The sequence below is a fragment of the Maylandia zebra genome, linkage group LG12 (genome assembly GCF_041146795.1).
Source record: "Maylandia zebra isolate NMK-2024a linkage group LG12, Mzebra_GT3a, whole genome shotgun sequence".
NCBI classification, from domain to species: domain Eukaryota; kingdom Metazoa; phylum Chordata; class Actinopteri; order Cichliformes; family Cichlidae; genus Maylandia; species Maylandia zebra.
This window is the reverse complement of record NC_135178.1, coordinates 35,747,459-35,771,389: the sequence shown is the minus strand read 5'-3', so window position 1 is coordinate 35,771,389 and position 23,931 is coordinate 35,747,459. Positions and strand designations below refer to the sequence as shown.

The following is a 23,931-nucleotide window of genomic DNA, read 5'->3' as shown; positions in this document are numbered from 1 at the left end:
ATTATGCTGAAAGATGCAGCAAACCGTCTGGATCCTGTAGAAGCTGGACTGCCTGTGCAACCTGAATGGGCTACAGGTACCATCTCATGCTATCAGTGGCAACAGGGACCCCCAGTGCTACTCCTCAGCCTCCTAGTAGGCATGTATGGCAATTTCAAAATTCTACATCACCTTATTCTCAAATTCTTGCATTTGCAAGATTTCCAGAAAACTTAGTCTGACCTTGAGGTCAAGGTCACATTGCCCGCTTGGCAAGGAGACAACCATAGATCATCAGCTTTTTACATCTGAGGGCTAAAAACAAAAGCTGAGAAGAATCAGTCAGCACAGATAAAGAGAGAATAATGCTGTGTAGCCACCATCTATAAAACCCAGTTGTTGTTGCCTCTCCAGTGCGCCTGATGTCACCTTCGTTTGAACCAAAGCAGCAAGTCAATAAGATGTGGTGTGGTATCAAGACTTTGTTGTCTTTATCTTTATCCTCTATATTTACTGCAATCCCTGCACTCTAGCTTTCTGACAAGATGCCAAAAAATCATCTAAAAAGAAAAATGTGGTTTGTGTTCCCTGTTTTACTGATAGTGGCAGAAGATAAATGTCTTTGTTCTTCACGTTAAATAATAAACCACTTTGGACTGTGTTTGAGGGAGAAGTTACAGCAAGTTTTATTTTAGCAAAGCTCAAAAATAAATAAAAATAAATAAATAAATATGTATATATATATATATATATATATATATGTGTGTGTGTGTGTGTGTGTGTGTGTGTGTGTGTGTAGGAAAAAGTACAGCAAATGCAAATGATCCTAAAATAACTAAGCAGAACAGTCAAAATATGAGTAGAGCAAGTTACAATAATTAACTTGCTCAGTCTTGAGACTCTGAGTAGTCTTCCTTTATGAGCTTGTCCCAGTACATGTCCATTACAGCATTTGGCAGCAGCTCTTCATCGTTCACCAAATGGATGATCTTGATCTTCATGTGATGGTTCAAGTTGTCTGTTCCTGCGTAATTAAAGACAATACAATAAAAGAACTACAATATAACTTAATAATGCTGTGACAGACTGATACCTAGGCATTATCAGCTGCCTTTGTGCCCTCTTTGTTTGTTTGAGTAGCCTTAAAAGAAATGTCATAGTAGTGTTTTCAAGGATTTTCCAAAGTGGTGAACAGTTTACAAAGTGCTCCTCTGTAAATCCTTTATTTACTGAATACCTTTTGGCAAACAAATAAAGAAATAGTCAGCAGTCTCTCCAATAAGTCTGTCATTCTGCAAGTGAACTCCTTTGTCTTGGACCGCAGCTGCCGATGGCAGTGTTTTTTTGGATTGCAGCATTGCCACATGAACTAGTTCTCCACCTGCTGCAGGGACCTGACTGTAAACATGAGGCAGGAAGTGTTGGATCTGATGTAGGGGCTACACTTGTCAGCAGACATGAACATACCAGTAGTTATCAGCTCTTTAGAAGAACTGCCTGTGCGGTTTTCCTCAAGACACCTTTGTGGTGTGTTTTCATCACCCTCCATGTTCAGTAAGTAAAAAGACAAAGATCTGCCTCTGAATGTCACCTGGGGAAATTATAGAAAATGTTCAGAGTTCACAAATATCTAACCAGTAAAATCCATGTCTAGAAATGAGCAATTGTAGGATATGTGGAACCTGAGTTTTGAACACCGCTCTACAACAAACACTATATAATTTATAGCCTACAAAGGAAAAATAAGTTTACATCCAGCGAAATTTCATGTGTGATAATAACAGTATTTTTTAACCATATATGTGAAGAAAATTTTAATTTTTCTTTCAACAAGTTGAACTTATTTAATCCATCCATTCGCTTCCGCTTATCTTGAAAGATGCAATTCAAATAATATTTTAGTTACTTTACTCCATGTGCTGCACAAATTAACAAGAGCACAGTTGCTCTACTGCTCATACTCCTCTGCTACCTGAATCTAAGTCACATTTTTTATGGTCATTATTTATTTGTAGATGAAAATATTTGTTAAGCAGATGTATAAAATATTGTAGAAAAGACAACTTGTGCTCTATAAATACTTTAAGAACATACAACTCACATTTCAGCAACATATTCGGGTAATTCAAACAACACAAGCCACAAATTACAGTATAAAGATGCACAATGAAAAAGGAAGCAGTTTTCTTTCACTTAACTTATGAATTATTTTCTGTTTCTTTTTCTTCTTCATAAGGACCCGCAGGAGTGGTCTGATAGTAATGAATGAACTCATTCATTTTTCCCTCATGCGGGCTGCTCTATCTGAAAATCACCTCAGGCTGCTTGTGTGAGCTACTACAAGAGATTCATTATTTTTATGATAACGTGAGTGGGTATCGAACCTTGTCCCAGGCATATGCTGAGCTGACTGGGATGTTTTTCCCAAGAATCGACTTGAGCCAGCATTCAGGAGCCAAGTGCACCTTTCCTTTACTCAGAATGGAGCCATCGGCCAGCACATTAGCAAAGTGACAGTGACCCTGAAAAAAGTAAGATTGTTTTAAAATTCACTGTCGATGCAGTTGTAGATTTCAGGGAATACATTCCTTCCTATATCAAGAACACAAGGATTGCCACCCTGGCTGACCATGTTTTTTTCAATCTCAAGTATCCAAAGGAGCTTGCAAAGAAAAGCGTCTGGACTTCTTTAAGTTGCTTGAAGACGTTTCACCTCTCATCCGAGAAGCTTCTTCAGTTCTAAGGTCAAATGGTGGAGAGTCCCAGATATAAACCTAGTGGGAGTGACCCCCCACAGAGGGACAAAAGGACCCCCTGATGATCCTCTAATCGCCTGAGCCAAGGTGGGAAACTGGGCGTGGGTCCCAATCAGCCAGAGTTTCGGGTGTGTTCATTGTGAAACCTGGCCCCACCTTATCATGCGAATTCCTGAGGTCAGATGGCCCAGGATGTGAGTGGGCGTTAAGGCGTCTGGGAAGGGATCTCAAAACTGGATTATAGATGGCAGAGAGTTGGTGTCGTAAACCCCCGCCTCTGTTCAAAGATGGTCGCTCACAGTGGACATAGATGGCTTCTTTCACTCCTCTTTCAAACCATCTGTCCTCTCTGTCCAAAATGTGAACATTGGCATCCTCGAAAGAGTGTCCTTTGTCCTTAAGATGCAGATGGACTGCTGAGTCTTGTCCTGTGGAGGTGGCTCTTCTGTGTTGTGCCATGCGCTTGTGAAGTGGCTGTTTGGTCTCTCCAATGTAGAGGTCTGAGCATTCCTCGCTGCACTGTACAGCATACACCACATTGTTAAGTCTGTGTTTTGGCGTTTTGTCTTTCGGGTGAACCAGTTTCTGTCTGAGCGTGTTGCTGGGTCTGAAATACACTGGGATGTCATGCTTGGAGAAAACTCTCCTGAGTTTCTCTGATACGCCGGCTACATAGGGGATGACAATGTTGTTGCGTCTGTCCTCCCTCGCTGGTGTCTGATATTCTTTTCTGTGCCTCTTTGCTGACTTTAAGAACGCCCATTTAGGATAGCCGCACATTTTGAGTGCTTCCTTTACATGTGTGTGTTCCTTCTTTTTCCCTTCAGGCTTAGAGGGAACATGTTCTGCCCGGTGGTGTAGGGTCCTGATTACTCCAAGTTTGTGTTCCAAAGGGTGATGGGAGTCAAAGAGGAGGTACTGGTCCGTGTGTGTGGGCTTCCGGTAAACTTCGATGTTGAGTTTGCCGTTCTCTTCAATGTGCACAGCGCAGTCCAGGAAAGGCAGACAGTTGTCCTTTGTGTCTTCCCTGGTGAACTTGATGTTCTTATCCACAGCATTAATGTGCGCAGTGAAGGATTCCACTTCTTGTGTCTTGATTTTGACCCAGGTGTCGTCCACATATCTGTACCAGTGGCTGGGTACTCTTCCTTTGAAAGAGCCAAGAGCCTTCCTTTCCACTTCCTCCATGTAAAGGTTGGCTACAATAGGTGACACGGGGGAGCCCATGGCACAGCCATGTTTTTGTCTGTAAAAGCCTTCGTTGTACTTGAAATATGTAGTGGTGAGGCAGAGGTCTAACAGTGTGCAGATCTGATCGGGTGTGAAGTTGGTCCTGTCCTCCAAGGAGCTGTCTTCTTGTAGTCGTTTTCTGACAGTCTCCACGGCCTCCGTGGAGGATCATCAGGGGGTCCTTTTGTCCCTCTGTGGGGGGTCACTCCCACTAGGTTTATATCTGGGACTCTCCACCATTTGACCTTAGAACTGAAGAAGCTTCTCGGATGAGAGGTGAAACGTCTTCAAGCAACTTAAAGAAGTCCAGACGCTTTTCTTTGCAAGCTCCTTTGACTACGATGACCTGGATGACTGAGAACCTTCACAGACAAATCTCAAGTATCAGTTAACTGAGAGAGAAAAGACATGCGGTAAAGGGCCACAGGTCAGACTTGAATCCAGGCCAGCTGCCATATGGCATGTGGTCACCTGCTTAACGCACTGAGCTAAACCAGCACCCTGAGTTTGGAGACTTAGCCTCACTGACAACTACGTTAACCACGCTTCTTGAACACTGCCTGTTCAACAATGGTTTTTACAGTCCTGATCTGCACAAATCCCGACAATGTGTATTTGTCTGTTATCAAACATTTCGTATCAAACTTAGTTATCAATCAAGTCTTTTAATAAAAAAATTGAAAACTATTTTTTTAAATTCAATAATCTTGTCAATATTTTTTCTTATCTTAACTATACGAGTAACACCGTCACCTGGTGTCTGATGTTTTTTCTTTACATAAATGCAGATATTTCAACCCTATATTAAAGTAGTAACGCCACAAAAAATCTCCAGAAATTAAGAAAATGAAGTTGTTCAGATTTTCCCTCTTTGATATGTCCTCTCCAAGATAGACAAACAAAATCTGCAATCCTGACTATGGATCCTTTATGTCAGCGGTCTCCAACCTTTTTTGCGCCACGGACCGGTTTATGCCCGACCGCTGCTTTATGTTATTTGTTTATGTTTTATAATAGCAAAAAGACTATGATACCAGTATAACAGTTTGTATCTTCACACATGGTGGGAGTAACCAATGAATTGGTAAAAAAAACTACATATTGATATGTAAATTGTAGAATAGCAGCCAGTCATTACTCATTGTTATTAAAAGGTTCACATAGTCACATGATAAAAAACAGTAAGACTTTCTGCTGACCTTCAACAGCAGCTGTAGGGCACTTCCAGGTGAGATGATTCCCCTCTGGATGAGCACAGAGAGACGTCTGCTGTTGTCCACGGCTCTGTTCTGAATCAAAGCATTTTTTCGTCTGATCATTATACTGAAATGCTCTAAAGCAATTCCTGGTTGTGGAGTGTCTGGACAGCTACTGGCTGACTGGTCGCATCTGGTCGACCTCAACAGGTTAGCAGGTGTAGGTGCTTTACGACTACATTGATTATATCCACGTGTTTCTCTGGGTTTTGAAGAATCCAGTGAAAGTTTGGCTCTCGTGGTAATGTACATTTCCACCAAATACATTTGGTTCTGGAGTATCTCTATCAAGGTTCTCTGGCATGAAGCAAGGGATGAGATCTGACTTTTTAGCAAACAGTGACGAAGGCAGTCAGGCACACTCCTACACCAAGAAAATCAAAGAAGAGTGTTACACTTGAAGTAAAGACTGGAATAGATTCATTAAAAACCATCACAGCAATAAACCGAAGCACAGCGTATTTCTAAATACTTGAAATACCTTTATTTAGTTTCTACTGCTGTTGGACCAGTGACAATGAAATATCATGTAATTCATTTTATTTAACACAAGAAGGCAACAGAGTTAGCTGTTAATCCAGTGGTTCTTAAATTTCATCTATCATGACCCATTTTATCAGTCATGAAAAAAAAAAGAATCTGATTCAAATTTTAATTAAATAAAAGTCAACACAAGAACATCAGCCATTGTTAAGTTCCCCGTAATAAAATATATTGATGTAACTTAGTTTCACTTTAGTTGCGTGGTTTAAACAACCAGAGGTAAAACAGGTCAAACTTCCATCAAAATTGAGGAAAGACTTTAAATATCTCACTTTCACCACCATTCCAGCCAACTCTTATTGTGGTGGAGGCACTACTTACTGAAAACAAATGAATGACATTGCCAAACTCTTTGCTCACTTTAGGAAATATAGTTTCTCTGTTGAAAACAGTACACAATTACTGTTCAGTTAATGTAGATATGTCCTGAAAGTCTGAAAAAGCAAGGTGCTTTCTCACAAAGTTTCGTTTAGGCCAAAGATGAGAGCAGTTCCTGCACTGACCGATATTTTCGGGCAAGATTTTCCTTCTCTGACTGCTGCTTGGCGAGCACCTCAATCAGCACACTCTGGATCTCCGTTAGAGCTGCATGATATCTGTCTGTAAAAAAGCACAAATATGGTCAATAAAACACGCTTAGTATCTTTCTGGTTGTCTTTTAACGCAGCTTTTACCTGCATCATTCAGACTTGTCAGAGGCCAAGTTGACATTTCTGTTTGTTTCCTTCTGACCTCCTCCAAAATCACTGTTATTGCCTCTGAATGACTCGGCTATATAATAAAAAAATAAGAGACAGATTATCGCATCAAAATAGTCACACCTGTGAACCTTTCAATAAAGTGATAATACATGTAATTTGTTAATTAGGCCTATTGAATGGTTGAAAGAACTGTTTTTGTCCATGCCCATTAAATCCAGCTTAGCTGACAGTCTACTGAAAGTGTAACACGCTCTCACATTATGAGTGGTGGCATCTTTCTGTCTCAGCTCAAAATCTCTGGGCCCCCTGGCTCCGCCTTTATCACCTGAATCCCTCCACTGTAGGTTGGATGTTTCACTGCAGTTAGGACTGCTCTGGCAGCGAGGCTCTGAGGACGTGGCACCTGAAACAATCCAACATTCAGATTTCATTTCTCTACTGCTCATCCAGCCACTCAGCACTGTGTCCTATGGTTTAGATTCTATTAGTTAATCTATTAGTTTTCATCTCCAGCTCTAAAAGCAGCTCAGTGGTATTCCCTTCACCATAACAACAACCCAGCCTGCAAGAGAAGAACGTGGGTTTTGTATCTACTATTGCTGCACGGCAGTGACGTAAATACTACATAAGACACTCTGGTGTTGCTCACCTGGTTCTCTGTGCTTTGAAGATGCATTATAGGACTTTGTGTGATTAACAGAAGAAACCTGGAAAGTCCTGAGCAGCTCTTTGATGTGTTCTTCCTTTGCCATATCTAATGCACTGAGGCCACTAGTGTTCCTGTCGCTGGCATTTGCTCCAGACTGAAGGAGAAGCTTCACTACCTGCACAGCACACATGAATTTCACATCAAACTATTTCTCAAGGGCATTCTATCTAATGCAGCATGACAGATGAATCAAAGTTTGTAAAGTTTGTGAAACTTTGCATCTACCGACATGTGGAAAGTGTTACAAAAAACAATTTTCTGCACCTTAAAAGTTTGTCCATCACCTGATAGTGTCCACTGAAAACAGCATCATGTAGAGGTGTCACTCCATCAAAGCTTCTAACATTAGCATCAGCTCCAGCCTTCAACAGTTGCTCCACCACCGCTTCATCACCCACAGCAGACGCCTCGTGAAGAGCCGTCCATCCTGATAGTTGAAGTCAATATTTAGTGATCACAATGGAGTTTGTGTTTGATGACAGACAGAGGATGACGCTGTCAGAGTACAGATGTGATTGAGCTGTGACACACCTGCGTAGTCCTCCATGTTGACACTGATTCCTGCTTGAATGAGCATTTTGACTTGAATGAGATCTCCTTTCTTGCATGCAGCGTGTAGCAGAGTCTCTCCCGTTCCATTTCTCTTGTGAAGGTTTTTTTGGGAGGGAATTTTCACACGTCGTGAGACTTTTGCTTGAATAAGATAATTAAAAGCATATTTGTAAACATAAATTAAGCTAAAACATGTGACATAACGTAATGACGGTAATTACCTGCTTGTGATGAAGCTTCTCCGTAGCCTGATGTAGACTGGATACAGTTGGATGTCACAGGTTCAGTTGGTTTAAGATGATTTATTTTCATCTCTCTTTTCTGTTTTGTCTCTTTGTTCCCTGCTTCTGGATCTGAATCAGCTATGAGCACAACCCGAGCTACTTCTTTGTTTTGCCTGGGACTGAGATCCTTCAACAAGCTTAACGAGTCATCGTCTGAAGAAGACAGATCTCCAGTTCTGTAGTTCTCTTGACTGAAGTTCTGGGTCATCTCCAGGTTGTCTCTGGAAGCATGAAACAGACGTGACAGCCACAAGTTAGGACTTTGACACCAAGTTTATGCTTCTGTAATCTGCTCATAATCATCACACAGTATATTCTGTTTGCAGCACAATAAAAAGATCTGACAATCAAAAGTTCGGAAACTAAACAACATGCATGTCACCTGTGTTCCTGATTTCATGAATCATGTTGTTTTCATCAGTGCCTTTTAACATTGTTACGAGATTCAGTCTGGCACGAAACTTATTGTCAGGATTTTTCCAACAGAGACAAACTTTTGCCACCAAACCAGGCCAAATCTTACCAAAGGAACCAAAAACTGAGTGGATGAGGATTTAGTTCTGAAAACAAGATCCTCACAACAACAGAAAACCAGTATGTGTTTAGTGTAAGCAGCTCATGCAACTAACATTGCATCTGTTTGTTTCTCTCTGCAATTAAACTCTATGCTCACATCAACTGTATTTTAATCCAGCTGAATTCACAACAAAGCTATTCTAATTTATTTCCCTACTTCAAGACAGCTGTACAAGCCTGAAAGTTACAAAAATGGCACCCATTAACACTAATGTAAACCACTCTTTACTTTCAAGCCAATTTTTATCCTCCTTGTCATCCCAGTCTGACATTCACATAAGTTACAGTCACTTACTATGGCTGTATTCACATGTTAAATGACCCCTGAGAGAGAAAGTTTAAAGCCAAATGTGGCTGAAGCTTCCTGTCGCAGTGGCACTGATGCTTTGCAGTCCAAAGCTCTTTATGCCACTTAATAAGTAACATTACCTCAAACTCCCAGCTTTCTGAGAAACAGGAGCTAAAACCTAAAAGACTTTCAGACATGACATCTTGTAGCAATGTACAGGGTATGCTTTTAACATCAAAGGTTGCAAATCTGTTCAAGAAATATCTGTCCTCACTTTATTTTCTCCATAACCTATATGGTCGGGACAGTTAGTCACTGCACTTACCTAAGTGCAGCAGTCCTATGTCTGTTCATTTCATATGAATTATCTGCTCTGATGCTTTCAAGATGCTCAACTTTCATCAGGTGCTGTTGATGGTTTATAGGCCCAGAGCCTTTATCCTTTATTTCTTTCTTTGAATAGTCCAATGCAGCTCCACCACAATTCATGTCTTCCTCATCAGCATCAGGATGAGATGAACCTGCAACAGTAAAATTACTTCACCCCATAAATGATGGACAGCTTACAATATCAAACTTCATATAAGAGCAAATTCTCTATCCTCAGCTAAAAAAACTGTTGTAATAACTGCCACTAGATGGCAGCATGAGGTCAACATGTGTTTGTTTTCAAGACAGATATAATAAATTTTCCATTTTCCATCCATTACTAAGAAATCGTTAAAAAAAAACTTTATTCATTGTGTATTACCACAGCATTTGTGAATGAACTGCACCCTTTCATGCTTCAAAAAACACAAAGTTAGTGGCCAAGAACTAAATAACATTATTTTTTAGTGGTAGACACTTCTTATACTGTAGAAACTTACACTGACTGAGTGCATGCTGTCACCACCACATTTGGCCACTGATGATCAAAACTTCCTGCTGTTGATGGGCTCTGTGGAGAGACTAAAACAATCATCTCAAAATCTTTTACCAGATCTCAACAAAAATATTTTTCCGATATTAGATATTTTAGTGCATGTTCTTTAGTAAGCAAAGTTTTTCCTGGACAGAAAAGTGTATGGCAATCCCAAAGAAATCTTAGTTGGGTCTGAAGGAAAACCAGCTGTGTTGCTTAATAAACGACTGACAGTTTTGCTCATTAGGACATATTTACTGAAGTACGTTAATTATTAAGTGGTCACAAATAACAGGAAATTACACATATTTATGTCAAATAATGTCATGGGCTGATTAAAATTAGAAGGACATGATTCAAAGTAGGATTAATACAAAAGCTACTTCTAGATATAATAGACAATAAAGTACCCTGTCTCCTATTTACCTACAATTAGGGTGATATGACTGTACTTTATTGAATTTATCTAGGCGATAGTGGCTCAAGAGTTGGGAGTTCGCCTTGTAATCGGAAGGTTGCCGGTTCGAGCCCCGGCTTGGACAGTCTCGGTTGTTGTGTCCTTGGGCAAGACACTTCACCTGTTGCCTACTGGTGGTGGTCAGAGGGCCCGGTGGTGCCAGTGTCCGGCAGCCTCGCCTCTGTCAGTGCGCCCCAGGTTGGCTGTGGCTACAATGTAGCTGCCATCACCAGTGTGTGAATGGGTGGATGACTGGATGTGTAAAGCGCTTTGTGGTCCTTAGGGACTAGTAAAGAGCCTATATAACTACAGGCATTTACCATAATATCCAAGTCCTTCTATAAGCAATATCATAACTTGACACCCATGTTGAGATACATCAGAGCAGCTAAATGGGTTATCTAAACCAGTTTTTAACTTCAGCGGTCATTCTGCATATGATAGAATCATCAATCAAATCTGAGATGTCAATTTAATTCAGTGTTACAGAAAGAAATTATATATATGCTAGCTTCCACAGGTAAATCCAAAGCCATTTTTCCATATAAAGAAACACACAAAGACAAAATATTTGGAGCCAATATTTCTAATAGTCACAACTGTTTTGGCAGGAGCTATTTTACCACCGCTAACTAGTAAAGAAGTTGTTCTAATACAATTAGATAACATGCAACATACACTCCCTTTTTTACGGTAGGCTAATGCTAAAGCTCAGTGAGAAATAACTCAGGCTCCACTCATGATTTTCTATTAATAGATAATATTAATGTTAGTAACAAACGCTTAATTACCTGTAAATAGTGGGAAAAATTATCTTCGTCCTGGTATGGTGTAGCATATCTGGTAGGACAGTGGCGGGAAACTACGCGCCTGCGCAATATGTATGAAATAAAAAATAGATAAATAAAAAAATTCTCGTTATCCACCCAGGAATCCTATTGGGTTTTTTTCAGTGACCTTAATATTAAGTCATATAATATTTCTCATGTATCGTTTCTCCAAAATATGGTCGTATAGAGATAATAAGATAAACCATGTCTTAGATAATTTATACATAGCTAGGATGGTTTGAAACCTAAAATTCGGCGTCCAGGTTTTAGTTCAAAACTTTTATAATGCTCAATTTTCTTCCTATAGCAGCGAGTAGAGTACAGCTGTCTCTACATTCGTTTAGTTTTTTATCATAATAAGTAAATATTAATTAAATAAATATATGCCGAATGAAAATGTACCACCCTCAGACTGTTGTCAGGTAGTTTATATTTTTATTTATGTATGTTTTTTGTTTCAGAATATGCAGCAGAACTAAAACTTTTCCGTTTTTTCAACTAACATTTGATCGTTTCCGAGGCGGAACCATTTATTCCCTACCTCTGTTTTCACACGGCCAAGCGCGATTCCTTGACATGGCAACCTGCACGCGTACTGTGTGGAAAGGTCAGTTGTTTTGTTGTGAAATTGGATTCTTTTTAGATGACATTAAAAAAAAATAAAGGCATGTGTTTATAGGCTGCGTTTGTCCTTTCCTGTTTTCTCGCTTTTGTCTCTGGGCTCGATTCAGAGATCTCTTTGTGTAGCCTTTTGGCTTCACTGTTAGCTAACCAATAGCCAACCTGCTGTTTGACTGTTTAACATATTATCAGCTTGTTTGTCGTCACTTAATTTTCTCACGAATCAACAATATTTGATTTTATTTTAATTTTTGATACACTTTAAATCGGCATTGCTCTGATTGACCAGATACTTCTTAAATTAATTAGATTTTCATGTTATGTTTCCTTTCAGCCGTGATGTGCGGTAACAACCAGGTCAGAAGCTGTCATTGCAGTCGTATTTTAAGAGTTAATTTGGGTCGCCATATGCCGGGTTAAAAATCATATAAATTATTAACGAATTTTTGTGATAATTTACTTGAAACCAACGATTTTCTTGATGTAAATTAAAATGTTGGATTTTAAATATGATATCGCCCAACAGTCGTTTCATTGTGTCAGTTATCCTAATTTGATCGTAAGTGGTCTGACCGACCAGTAAAACCAATGCAGTGCAACCAGTGTAATGTAACAGTCATCCAAAATGAATATGTTTTGAAAATACATGAGCCATAGCCAAAACTTACACCACTTCATTAGGAAACTCCCATCGGTTAGTATTGGAAGGTATAATTTCTTTTTATTTTCACATTTACTGTACTGAGAAGAATTTCCAAATAGATAAACACTTAATACTTTGCAGGTAAAACTTGCAAGGAAGCCATTAATATTTCAGGTTTTCAATAAAGTGTTCTTCTCCCGATGAATTGATGCCAGCATTACAAGACATTTACAGTAGGGCTGGCATTAACAAAATCACAACAGCTTTTGCCATTTCGCTAACCCATCCTAAAAAGCTTTAGCATGTCACTGCCAAAATAATTAAAAAACAAAAGAGAGCAGAGCATCAATACAGAAAACTAGCAATAGCATAAAAATATATGTTTAGTTGACCTCTTCTTGTTATTATAAAATAATTTCAATAATGTCCTCCCAAAAGTCTTCCACATTGTATTTATGAAGCTGATATTAATGATAAAACATGTCTTCCATCCTGGCAGCACAACATCAATAAAACATTCAAAGAAACATTTAGATTCACTTAAACAGTTTATGATCGGTACTGCTAAAACTTACACCATCAGTGTGGGTTTCATTCTTTGTGGAAGAGTTTTTACCAGAATGAGACTGTAAACCATGATTTTTTTAAATTGATGAACTCACTGATGCAGATGCACATCAGGGAGAAGTGCTTGTCATGCAAAAGACAGTGGTATACTTAAATTAGGTAGCGTTAAACACCGATGCTCATCATCAGCTTGTCTGCTGGAAATAAAAAGATACTTTGATGCATTTAGTTTATGCAAAGTTCATTAAAAATGTTTTATAAAATCACAGAGCGTTTCTCTTAATTATGGTGTGCAGTTTGATGTTGTGTCCCACAGGAAAAAAACAGCACGTGTCTGTTTGTTTAAACTCCTTATGAAGCTTTTTTCCTCGCCTGTCTTCACAGTTTTAGCACGATGTCAGAGGCAGCTACTGAGTGCCAGCGGTCCAGCTTACTCAGGTGTCTCACAGACTGCACCAAGGAATCTACCTGTCAGAACTTTTGCAGCTGTCAAGTGAGTTTACAGACCTTTAAAGCTTGTCACCCAGAAATGATTTACTGGCTCTAAAGGTGGGGTTTTTTCTCTGCTTGACTCACCCCATTTTTCCCATTCTGAGCAGTTTTCTGGTTAGTGCGAACAATAAAATTGAGAGAAATTAGATGCTGACCTGGTGACTCAGATATTTCTCAGGTTAACATCTCCCCTTTTGATTGCCAGGACACTAAAGAAAGACAAAAAAGACAACGCAGAAAAGGAGGTGAAGAAAGAGAAGAGGGTCATCGATGACAAAAACAGACATAAGCCTTTCGGTAAGACGGGATGGGTGCCTGTGGATGACGTATATGTTATGAGGTACTACCCACGGACTCTGCATGACCCAGCGGAGGCAATTGACATGCTGAAGAAATTCCAGGCGTTAGACTTCACTCCCCACAATCAGCTGGTTTACATAGATCTGAAGCTGGACATGAAGCTGGAGAAGAAGGTAATAATGACAAAAACACTGAAACTCATGTTGACTGAATGGCACAAAGACAAGAACGGCTAACTGTGGTACTAGGGGAGGTTTTTTTAATTGTGTTCTCTGCCAGGTGGAAGTGATTAGAGAAGCGTTTTTCATTAATATGTTGGACAAGAAGGCAGCAGACATTATAACTACTATAAACACAAAAATACACACAGCAGCTGCATCATGTGCTATAAATTCTCCAGAACAGAATTGGTTCAGTTTCAAAGAAATTTCAGTGCAAGCATATTGACGAAGAGGGCTGTTTCTCTGTTCAATCCTTGGGTCCTCTGTGGATGTTACTTTGACATTTACCATGTATGTTAACATTGCTGGAGCCCAGTCTTCTGAGCACAGCAAGGTGATTCACATCATGGCTTCAAACTGCTCCCTGCTTTTCTGACTTTGTTGCTATTCACACGTTGGTTCCATCAAACCCTTTTAGTGTCCCAGAAACCACGGGCTGCTTTTCCTTTTATCATCAAGCTGGAACCTCAGAATAGAAAAGAACATCCTGATGAGGGTTGATCATCTGCCAGTGTGTGTGTTTGTGCGTGTTTGTGTGTGTGCCGAAGACAAATTTTAGCAGTCACACTTGGCAGACTTATTTGGATTTATTTGGTGCTTTCCCATTCTGGCTGTCACTGTCACGCCTCGCTTCCACCAATCTGAGGGTTATTCATGACATCAATCTTTGCAGCACGAGCAGTTTCAGTTAATCTGCTGAAAACAGCGCAGCACCGAGGAATAAAAGCCTCACGAGTGCTTCTTTTCGTTCTTTCTTACACATCGCAGGGCTGCAGAGCTGCTGCTGTGCTGTCCAGAGGGTCCACGGGAGACAAACTCTGTCTTACTCTTAGCTGTCTGTCACTGCAGAACTAATGTTCCCATGCATTATGAATTATGAACTCTCTAGAGAAATGAAAAATTAAAGTGGTGGCTGAATAACTTTAATGCTTGATTATGTAGGCCTGCTCTGTGATTGACATCCTCGCTTTTCCTTATTTGTTTCCAGATTCTTTTGCTCTTTTCCTGCAGCATACCCGGTGTTGTTACTCATAATAAATTACTCTGTTTTTCCTCCTTGCAGAAAAAAGTCGACCCCTTCGTCAGCACTGTGCACTTACCGCACGCCTTCAAGGCAGAGATGAACAGAGTTTTAGTTTTTACAGAGGTAAAAACTTTTATTTTAGCCTCACTGAATCTTCATTTCGTAGCCATTTGTGTGTCTGTTGTTGATGAATTGTTTTAATTTTGTCGGTGCATGATTCAGATGTGCAGCAGCAGCAGCACCTTTTATTTGTCTCCCTGTTTGTCTGTAATGAATGTGCTTCGGTCGTGGCTGCTTTTTATCGTAGAACCCGACGAGCAGGGTTTGATTAATATTCCTGTCAAGCTGCGCAGGCCGTGGGTTGTAACTTAGATGAGCGTGTTAACGGTCATAATGAATGACATCGTTGGGGTCTGCCAGACGTTGACGCACCCAAATCAGATTTAAATGGGCGCGGGTGTCTTTGGTTGTGTCTCTGCAGGATGCTAATCAAGCCACAGTTGCTCGGGAGAACGGAGCGGTGTTTGCTGGAGGAGTGGAGCTCATACAGCCGGTGAGTTGGTTAAACTGAGCTAAACGGCACATCCCGTGAGGTCAGATCGAGTTTACCGGGAAAACTGAAAAAAAGTATTACTTTTCTGTTTCTCTCCAAATTTCTGTGCTGTTTACTTGTTTGTGAGGCAAACTGTTAAATTATTAAAAAACGTTAAAACTGACTTTTTAAAGAATTGACAGCACACATCTTTTGCAGGCAGGCAGTCCACAGGTCAGACCTCACAGCCTGAAAATCTCAGTCTCCACAGGTCCAGTTTATGCACAGAGCTTATGATAACAGTAATGAGACAACAGGAGACCACCAGTATAGCAGCAGATTTGGGTAGATGAGGACCAAAACCTGCAGGAGTCTTAATGTTTAAACTAATTTTTGGTCATGTGGTTTTATTCTTTTTTTAAGATCTTGGATGATGAGGTTTCAGCAGACTTCTATGTGGCGGTTCCCGACATCCTGCCGAAGCTCGTACCACTGAAAAACAAACTAAGGAAGAAGTTTCCAAAGAGCAAGAGAGGTGAGCTGCAGGTTAAGAGTTGTTTTTACCTTCAGCCGTGTTGAAGGTTAAGGTGAACCTGTCCAATTTCAGCACCTTTTTTATTTATTTATTTTAATTGGTTGTCTGCTATAGTTCAAAATAATTCTTATTTATCATATACTGCTGCTTAATGCTGCATCTCAGTCCAACCTCTGATTGAAACAAGCTGTTTGAGCTCCTCACCATTTAACTGTCCTGCTGATTGGCTGTTTCCTGGCTCGAGGTGACCAAATTAGGAATATCTGAAAGATCATCAGGAAAAATTGAATGTCTGAAGAGTTACTGGAATTTTAATGCCTACTTTTATTCAACAAAGTGAAGGCTGATGATATCAGTCTTTGATGATGATGACAGGAAATTCTATTATTTCTAATTCGTGCTTCAAAATTCTGTTGTGGCTTCAGTGACATTTTATTTTTAGTTCAAATGTTTCACATTCAGCAGTCGATAGTTTTAATCCAGTGTCACTCACAACCAGTGAAGACGACAGCCATAACTGGATGTCTAAAGTGTGAATGCGTTACGAGATAATGAGTGCTGATCACTTATTCTCTCTCCCGTTTTCTCCCTTTACTCTCAGGCTCAGTCGGCATCAACGTTCCCAAGATGTTGGAGCTATTTAAAACGGGTCACGAGTACATGGTGGAGAGCGACTGCTATGTTAGGTCCCAGATAGCTACGGTACGTCATAACAAACCGGTACATGCAATGTGCATTGATGGGAGGAGCTGTGTGAATGTGTGCAAAACCAACAGAGGAAGTTTTCAGCGATGAGGCAGTTTTAAGTTTTGCAAGTTTTAGAGCTCAAAGCAAAGGGGAAAAAAAGTCCTGATTAAAAAAGCATAAATTCCCACAAGGATGGAGACATAAAATCGATGCGCCCTGAGGAAGGTTGAGGGAAATGTTGGAGTGTGTTTAGGGAGGAAATGCTTTATGTGTGTGTGTGTGTGTGTGTGTGTGTGTGTGTTTGCTTCTACTGGGTACATTTTTAAATAAAACAGTAGTATCAGCTGGTTACAGGCTTGGTGTTTTCCTGTTCTATATATTTTTATCACATCTGCATGAATTTAAAATGCAGAGAACACATATTCGCTCGTTTATAAGCACTCAGCATATCAGGACATTTTCACACATAAACGCAGGACAGTCGGGTCGGTACAGTTTAACTTTGTTGCAACACAGCAGGAAATGATCTGCTTTGCATTCACACCGTCAGCCTCTGAGGCTGAAAAGTGAAGCTGGTTCAGAACTACAAGAAAAGAAGTTTCTTCAGTGGTCACAATCGCTAACTTCAAAAGTGAGTCAGAAAGTCTAAATGAAATGATCTGACACGTGATTGGCAGCTTGCTAACCAAGCTTGTCCACCTTCTCTTCTAAATGAGGGAAAAAATCCAACATGGCGGTGACCAAAAAGTAACATTGAGGCTTCAAAATGCAAACTCAGGTGATGTCACAGTTGCCACGTCCATCTTTTATATGCAGGCTATGTGCTTTGCAGTTCTCTGTGGGGTCAAGGTTGGAGATCTCCCTGGATAGCTTTAGCAGGAGGCTGCAGTGTGACATCACTGGTTAGGGTTCTGGCAGACATTTAAACTCTTGCATGCACTTCTGTCGGGTGAGTCCATGAAGTGCTCAGGGGTGCACTACATGTGTGAAATTAACTTGAAATGCTGGCGTTATTTGTTTAAATGCAGCACATTGATTTTTCGCCAGTATGAACATACAGAGGATTTCAGAAATGGTAAATATAATCGGACGTTTCAGACATTTTGTTTTCTCTCCTCTGCTTAGCTCGACATGCCCAGTGAGCACATCTTCGCCAACCTGCAGACAATCCTGGTTGATGTTTGTTCACACCGACCAGCCAGCTTGGGTATGTATGTTCACCAAAACCAACAGCAAAAACCCTCCGACAGTTCCCCAAGCCCTACCTCTGCTTTTATAGCTCGCAGGGAAAAAATAGCAGACTTTTGATTTATTTTTGTCTGCTTGAATGCTCGATAGAAAGCTTCTAGAGTTTTGAACCCAGAGCCTTCTTCCTGTGAGTGTCAATCACTCCCTCAAGAGAGTTCCACTTATTTTCATACCATAACACTGCAGCGTAAAAAGTGTATGACGTGACGTTGAGGTGTAATGGTAAACCTAAACAAAAACTATGACCCCTGAGTTAAAAATTATGGCCGTTTGTCTAGGTTCTCTTCTTATAAATCAAGAAGGGAAGCAGAGGAGTCAGCAGCTTTTCCATCAAGCTGTAGTTCGTTCAGTAATTTCTCTGCATTTTCCTCCACTTTGTTCGATTTACAGGATGCAGTGTAATCATCAGCTAATGGATTCTCATTAGAGAGAAAGGCCTAAACGATCTAAAAACTAATTTTGAGCTTGCTAAATACCACGTTATTAACATTTTCCCCGCTGAAGTAAACTGCAGAGCTTTCACAAAGGACTCTTTAAACCACTGACGCCATCTAAACTGGAGCCGTGCATATAGAGAGAACTCCGATCTCTCTCGTGTAGACCGTAGTACCACTAAACCTTTGTCTCTTCAGCAGAATAAAGAATAATGGTTTTCTTATCGTTTATTGTTTTTCCTCATACTTCTCATAAAATTATAGAATGGAGTTAATTTCTTGAAAGTTTGCTTTGGTCCTGCATGTCAGTTTTCAATCATACCTGCAATCGTTTCATTTTACAAAAAAATAAAATCGCTTCATGTTTTAACGTATGGGGGAAAAACGAGCAGAATGAGCCCCGTGAATGCAACATATTAAAAAGGAACGGCCTCCAGAGGTTTACAGCCAGACTAGCAGCTCTGCAGGGTTGTGTTGCTCGTTACGATGGAAATCAAACTGACTTTCATCCCTCAGGCTGATGGGGTAATGTCGTCACCCCACATGGACGCCTGAGTTTGTGAATGTGATAACATAAGAACAACGACGTTGGAGCTTCGTTGATCCCGTACGTGCATCTGCTTTTAGCAGGACGAGTCCAAATCTCAGCGACTTTGACCCAAAGGTCAGAGGTCAAATTCTGTGAAAATGTTGTGAAGTCACCTAGAATTTTCAAATTGAAACTGTAGGTGCTTCTACTAAAGATCTCGGATGAGTTCGAATCTCAGTGACCTCAAGGTCAAAGGTCAGGGGTCAAGTTCTCTGAGAAGCTTGTCATAAATTGATAATAACATGGCATAGAATTTTGAAATTGACACCATATGTGCATCTAGTAGGAGGCTGACACCAGCGGTTGCCTGTTTGTTTGTTTGTTTGTTTGTTTGTTTGTTTGTTTGTTTGTTTTTGAGCCTTCAAAACCTCAAAAAGAAGAGAAACAGGACTTTTTCTGGCAGAGGTCATCACGCCGTTTCCTGGCAGCAGCCGTGTGATTGCACGCGCAGCAGATGCTTCTGTTTATAGTGCTCGCAGTAAACCTGAGTGTGTGCAGTTTCAGCCTGACGACGATCCCTGTGGGAGTCTTCACCGCTCACCCTTGAAGCATTAATGCTCTGCTGAACCCGCTCGGCTACGCGCGGCATCCTCAACGCAACGTCGGTTGAGTGAAATGTCTCACTCGGTGCATCGTTACGGCTCTGCTTCATTTGGCGATGAAGGCGTCGAGCCGGGCCACCTGGGCTCTGCTGAACTCTCGTCAGCAGAGACGCGTCTTTGAGCTTGTGCCAGCAAACGTTACAAATCCCTGACAAGGATCACACAAGGACCCCGCGGCAGAATTTAATTACCTCGGCAACCAGTAGTGAAGCATCAGAAAATGCGAATATCAGGAATACTTACTGTTAGATTGGCTTCTTTATTTCCATTACTGTTTTTAAGAGTCATTTAGACAGAGGCTAATGGCAGCAGCGTGGGCAAAAACAAGAGTAAACTTCAGAGATAAGTGCTTAAAAACAGAGAGAGAAGTGCGGAAATACAGCGTGTGGGTATGAAGAAGAGCCCAGCTCCCCCCAAGGGGCTGATGGGAGTTATTCACGACCAAAGACATAATATGCTAATAAAAAATAATATAAATGCAGAGGACGGGAGACGACGGGGAACGCAGTGCTGAAATAACTATTCATAAGTATGTTAAAAGTAAATACGTGAGAGAAATAAGACTGCAGAGAGTTTGTAAGCCAAAGACAGAGAAAAGAGGACAAGATGGAAAGAAGCTGTTTAACATAACTTAATGCAAGATGATGCTCCATTAACAGGTTTAGGATTGTAGTGTCTCAGTAATACGAGTCAGTCCAGGTTACCTCGGACATGGTGGAGATTCTGCCTGGAGAAATAGAGAAATAGCTTCATTGCCATCTAAGCTCCTTTAGACTGCCTACATCTGCTATATACATGCAAGCCACTTTGCAACCCACCTCCACCCCGTATCTTCCTTTTTTATGATGTGTTTGACTTAATTAATTTCAAATGTTGTCATTAACACTTGCAGCAGAAGGGGAGGGGGATCATTTGTCAGTCGATAGTGATCATTAGCCCTGCAATTAAGCAGATATCAGTTTTCAGTCTGTGTTTGGCTTCTCCTCCACTTAAAAAGAGCCGTTCTTTATGATGACAGCGTCTTTCTTCCTTTCTTTTCCTCTTTCCGTATCAGGACCTTTCATTGAGCGAGCGATCATCGCCAGTCACACCAGTGAAGCTGTTTGGTTCAAGAGCGAAGATGTTCTCCCGAAATCACCAGAAAAGGAGGAGTGAGGTGCAGATTGTGTATATGTGCGTTGTAGTCAATAAAGTTTTTGTTCTGTCGCTCGTGTGTTTTGGTATCTGTTCTTTCGAAGAAGGAAATCCCAGGAGAGCAAAATGGGACAAAAGGTAAAAGGTGACCAAGACAGGAAAGTGACGTTTATTAATGATAACACAACATGGCAAATTAAAACCCATAAATCAGCTGTACTCTTATTGTTTTACAGAATGACAGGAGGTCCAGAAACAGTCTGAGGGGGTTTTGTCTGAATTATTTATTTATTTTATCTTTTTATTCTTTCTATTTATAGTTGTTTGACCACATGGTCAGTGAAAGCTGTCCTAATTATCATTTTTTCAGCTAACAAAAGCTTTGAAATCCGTTTAAACGTATAAACAGCTCTATATGCTCCAATCTCCACATGTCCTCAAATACAATAAACTATAAAGCATTTGATGATTTTAACTAATTGATTTTGGTTTTGTCGTAAAGTCATTAGGCTTCAGTCATGAGTCAATTCATGCTGTCGACATGATGTTTAAAGGTTTGAGCCAATCCCCACTCAAACAAATGGCCTGTATTTGTATAGCGTTTTTCTAGTCCCTAAGGACCCCAAAGCGCTTTACACAACCAGTCATCCACACATTCACACACTGGTGATGGCAGCTACATTGTAGCCACAGCCGCCCTGGGGCGCACTGACAGAGGCGAGGCTGCCGGACACTGGCGCCACCTCTGACCACCACCAGTAGGCAACAGGTGAAGTGTCTTGCCCAAGGACACAACGACCGAGACTGTCCAAGCCGGGGCTCGAACCGGCAACCTTCCGATTACAAGGTGAACTCCCAACTCTTGAGCCACGATCAGATCAAATACATATATAATACATACAAATGGCTTCATTTTTCTTATGTTACCTGAGAATGACAAATAAACACATTTAAGAAGTTGGTATCCAAAAAGAATCAGGTTCTGGGTCACTCGGGGAAATAATTAAGCTGTTATGCAAAGTGAGGGGCCCCATGTCCACAACCACAAATTTTCATCCCGGGTCATCCTGGTATAAACTGGTATAAAATCACGTGTAATACTACCAGCTGAACAGCAGGGGGCAGTGTTTACATAGCTTGCACTCCAGACTCCTGTAGGGTTAAACGGAAGTCTTCCACCAACCTGTTGAAGCTCATTCCAGGAGATAAAGCCACACTGACACTGAGGGAGAAATTAGATTTTCTTACATGAGGCCACTAATATATAAAAAGTAGTGAAGTAAAAAATGTTCACAGATTTTAATAGTAGACATGTACTTGCACATCATGTATAATCTTGCATTAGATTATGTTGTGGATGCTTGAGATATATTCACAGGTAAAACTGAAGCCTTTTTTTTGCCTTAACTCCCAAAACATTGCAAATTGGGGTCAATTTTCCATAAATTGTCATCCATCAGTTTAAGCTCTTCAAGCTGTAGTTTCTCTGTACTGAATATTATCTTTATTAGTTCAAGTTTGTGAATGAATAAATAACCCTGAAGTTAAACCTGTGAGTTGAAGGTTGAAGTGAAAACAGTGTTTTAGTAACTCAATTTAGAAGCTAAGATTTGCACTCTCAACCCTCCCAGCACATTATTTCTGTGGTTCAAAACATCTTTAGATGTTAGCAAGTCTTTGGGAAAGTATCCCACGTCTTTTATGTCCCAAACCACAGCAAGAGTAGAGTCATCCTTTCAAGCTGTGTGTTGAATTAGCGCAGCCTATTAGACATTAATCCTGTGATGCTGTGCAGGCTGACGTTCAGAGTGAGATTGAGATTAGTTTGAATTTTTATTGGTCCCTGTGGGGGAATCAGGCTGCTGCTGCTGCAACTAATTTAATAGGATTTGGTGGTGGAGAGCAAAAGAAACAGACTATAGAAAGAAGCAATGAAAAACTGGAAACAGTAAAAGTCATGAAACCGCCTTTAACGAGCTTCTTGTTGACATGCAGTAATGCTGCTGTGGTGCCAGCTTGACTCTCACAGGTGTGTCTGTCTGTCTGTAAACTGTGGTTTTTCATACTGATCTGGCTGTTGTTGTAAAGATGTTTACTTCCTTTGTTTCTCTCGCCGAGATGAAAGAGTTCTTCTTGGGGACAGAGAGGCTGGGAAGTGATTTCACATCAACAAACTAAACTAAAATGTCTCAAAGACTGAAGAAAACTGCAACTGCTCTTGCTCTTTCTATTCTGCAGAAATACCAGCAGCATTAGCTTGTTAACTCCTCCAGTGAGCCATTGGAGGATTTGCGGCTTATTTCCGGTTAACTATTTTTTGGTGCGAGATCATACTGAGCTTCAGAACAGCTTCAGTCCATCTTGTCTCTGGAAATTTAATGGAGAGAAGATGTTCTTTTATCTAGTGGTGGATAGTTTAGTCTAACAGTCCAGTCCAAAATCTCCCGTATGTTCAATTTGCTTTATTTAAAATATGCTGCCAGTTTGCAACAACATTTGTCTCAAGGCACTTTATTTCGCATTTTAAAGACTCCACTTTATTAGAGAGAAAATTCTAGTTAAAGTGACCTCCAGACACGGGGAAGTGCAGCCGCTGGGGAGGGTGTAAACAGTTGTACATGAGTGGAAAGAGAAGACAGGACCATGAACAAAGAAGATAAAACAAACTGCAGTAGAGAAGACAGGAGTTAATTAGAAGCACGGTGTAATGTAAATGAATGGGTGCATGGAAAGAAATGAATTTCTCCAGGAGCTTGAGCCTAAATCTGCATAACTACAGAGTGGTTTAGGTTTAGTCTCTGTGTCCAGCTTCAGCTATAAATATAAGATTTATCAAAAAGGGGAGTTGGAAGACTGAATGTAGACCTGGGGGACTGACATCCTTTGAACTTCTAGAAGGTTCATGATGAGACTGTATCAGCTGAAGTGTGAAGAAAGGTGTTTAGGTTACTCATAAAGCAGGGGGCATCTGGATTTGAACCAGAGACTTTTTGATCTGCAGTCAAATGCTCTACCCCTGAGCTACACCCCCGCTCTAATCTACCAAGCGAGTACATCCATTCACTGTAAGGCACTAGTTTGGCATCATGACCGCTAAGGTCGTGTCCTGTCCTGCCTTTCACCTTATCTACCAGTCCCCACACCAATGGGATTTCAGAAACATATTTAAGATACAATTTCTGTCAACATACCCTTTAGTCACACACATCATGAAGAGTCTGCTGTGTGGTTATGGC

The 23,931-nt window shown here is 40.6% G+C and overlaps 2 protein-coding genes and 1 non-coding gene across 8 annotated transcripts; 1 reads left to right on the top strand and 2 right to left on the bottom strand.

Annotated features, from left to right (window-relative positions):
* Window positions 1-745: 745 nt before the first annotated feature.
* LOC101480116 (ankyrin repeat domain-containing protein 31) lies at window positions 746-11,130 on the bottom strand. Of its 6 annotated transcripts, none has more exons than XM_076891189.1 (14): window positions 11,028-11,130; window positions 9,745-9,815; window positions 9,201-9,396; window positions 7,948-8,231; window positions 7,706-7,867; window positions 7,459-7,601; window positions 7,115-7,289; window positions 6,723-6,868; window positions 6,439-6,535; window positions 6,268-6,364; window positions 5,165-5,585; window positions 2,364-2,501; window positions 1,447-1,570; window positions 746-1,003 (listed from the first exon to the last, which is right to left on the bottom strand). In XM_076891189.1, the coding sequence occupies exons 3-14, from the start codon at window positions 9,362-9,364 to the stop codon at window positions 867-869; spliced, it is 2,088 nt and encodes a 695-aa protein (XP_076747304.1). In that variant the 5' UTR covers window positions 9,365-9,396; window positions 9,745-9,815; window positions 11,028-11,130; the 3' UTR covers window positions 746-866. The 6 variants fall into 6 exon arrangements, 5 of the variants coding, with proteins under 5 accessions (XP_076747304.1, XP_012775785.3, XP_076747307.1 ...); XM_012920331.3 differs by having other exon boundaries at window positions 9,745-9,826; window positions 11,028-11,099; XR_013101212.1 differs by having other exon boundaries at window positions 980-1,003; window positions 1,447-2,283.
* Window positions 11,131-11,586: 456 nt separating this feature from the next.
* mrpl1 (mitochondrial ribosomal protein L1) lies at window positions 11,587-20,767 on the top strand. The gene is made up of 9 exons (XM_004555685.3): window positions 11,587-11,673; window positions 13,282-13,390; window positions 13,595-13,862; window positions 14,974-15,057; window positions 15,416-15,487; window positions 15,890-16,001; window positions 16,603-16,703; window positions 17,814-17,895; window positions 20,616-20,767. Exons 1-9 carry the CDS (start codon window positions 11,643-11,645, stop codon window positions 20,714-20,716), a joined length of 960 nt encoding a protein of 319 aa, XP_004555742.3. The 5' UTR covers window positions 11,587-11,642; the 3' UTR covers window positions 20,717-20,767.
* Window positions 20,768-23,654: 2,887 nt separating this feature from the next.
* On the bottom strand, window positions 23,655-23,726 carry trnac-gca (transfer RNA cysteine (anticodon GCA)). The gene has a single exon. It is a non-coding gene; the product is annotated as a tRNA-Cys (tRNA).
* Between the last annotated feature and the right edge of the window lie 205 nt (window positions 23,727-23,931).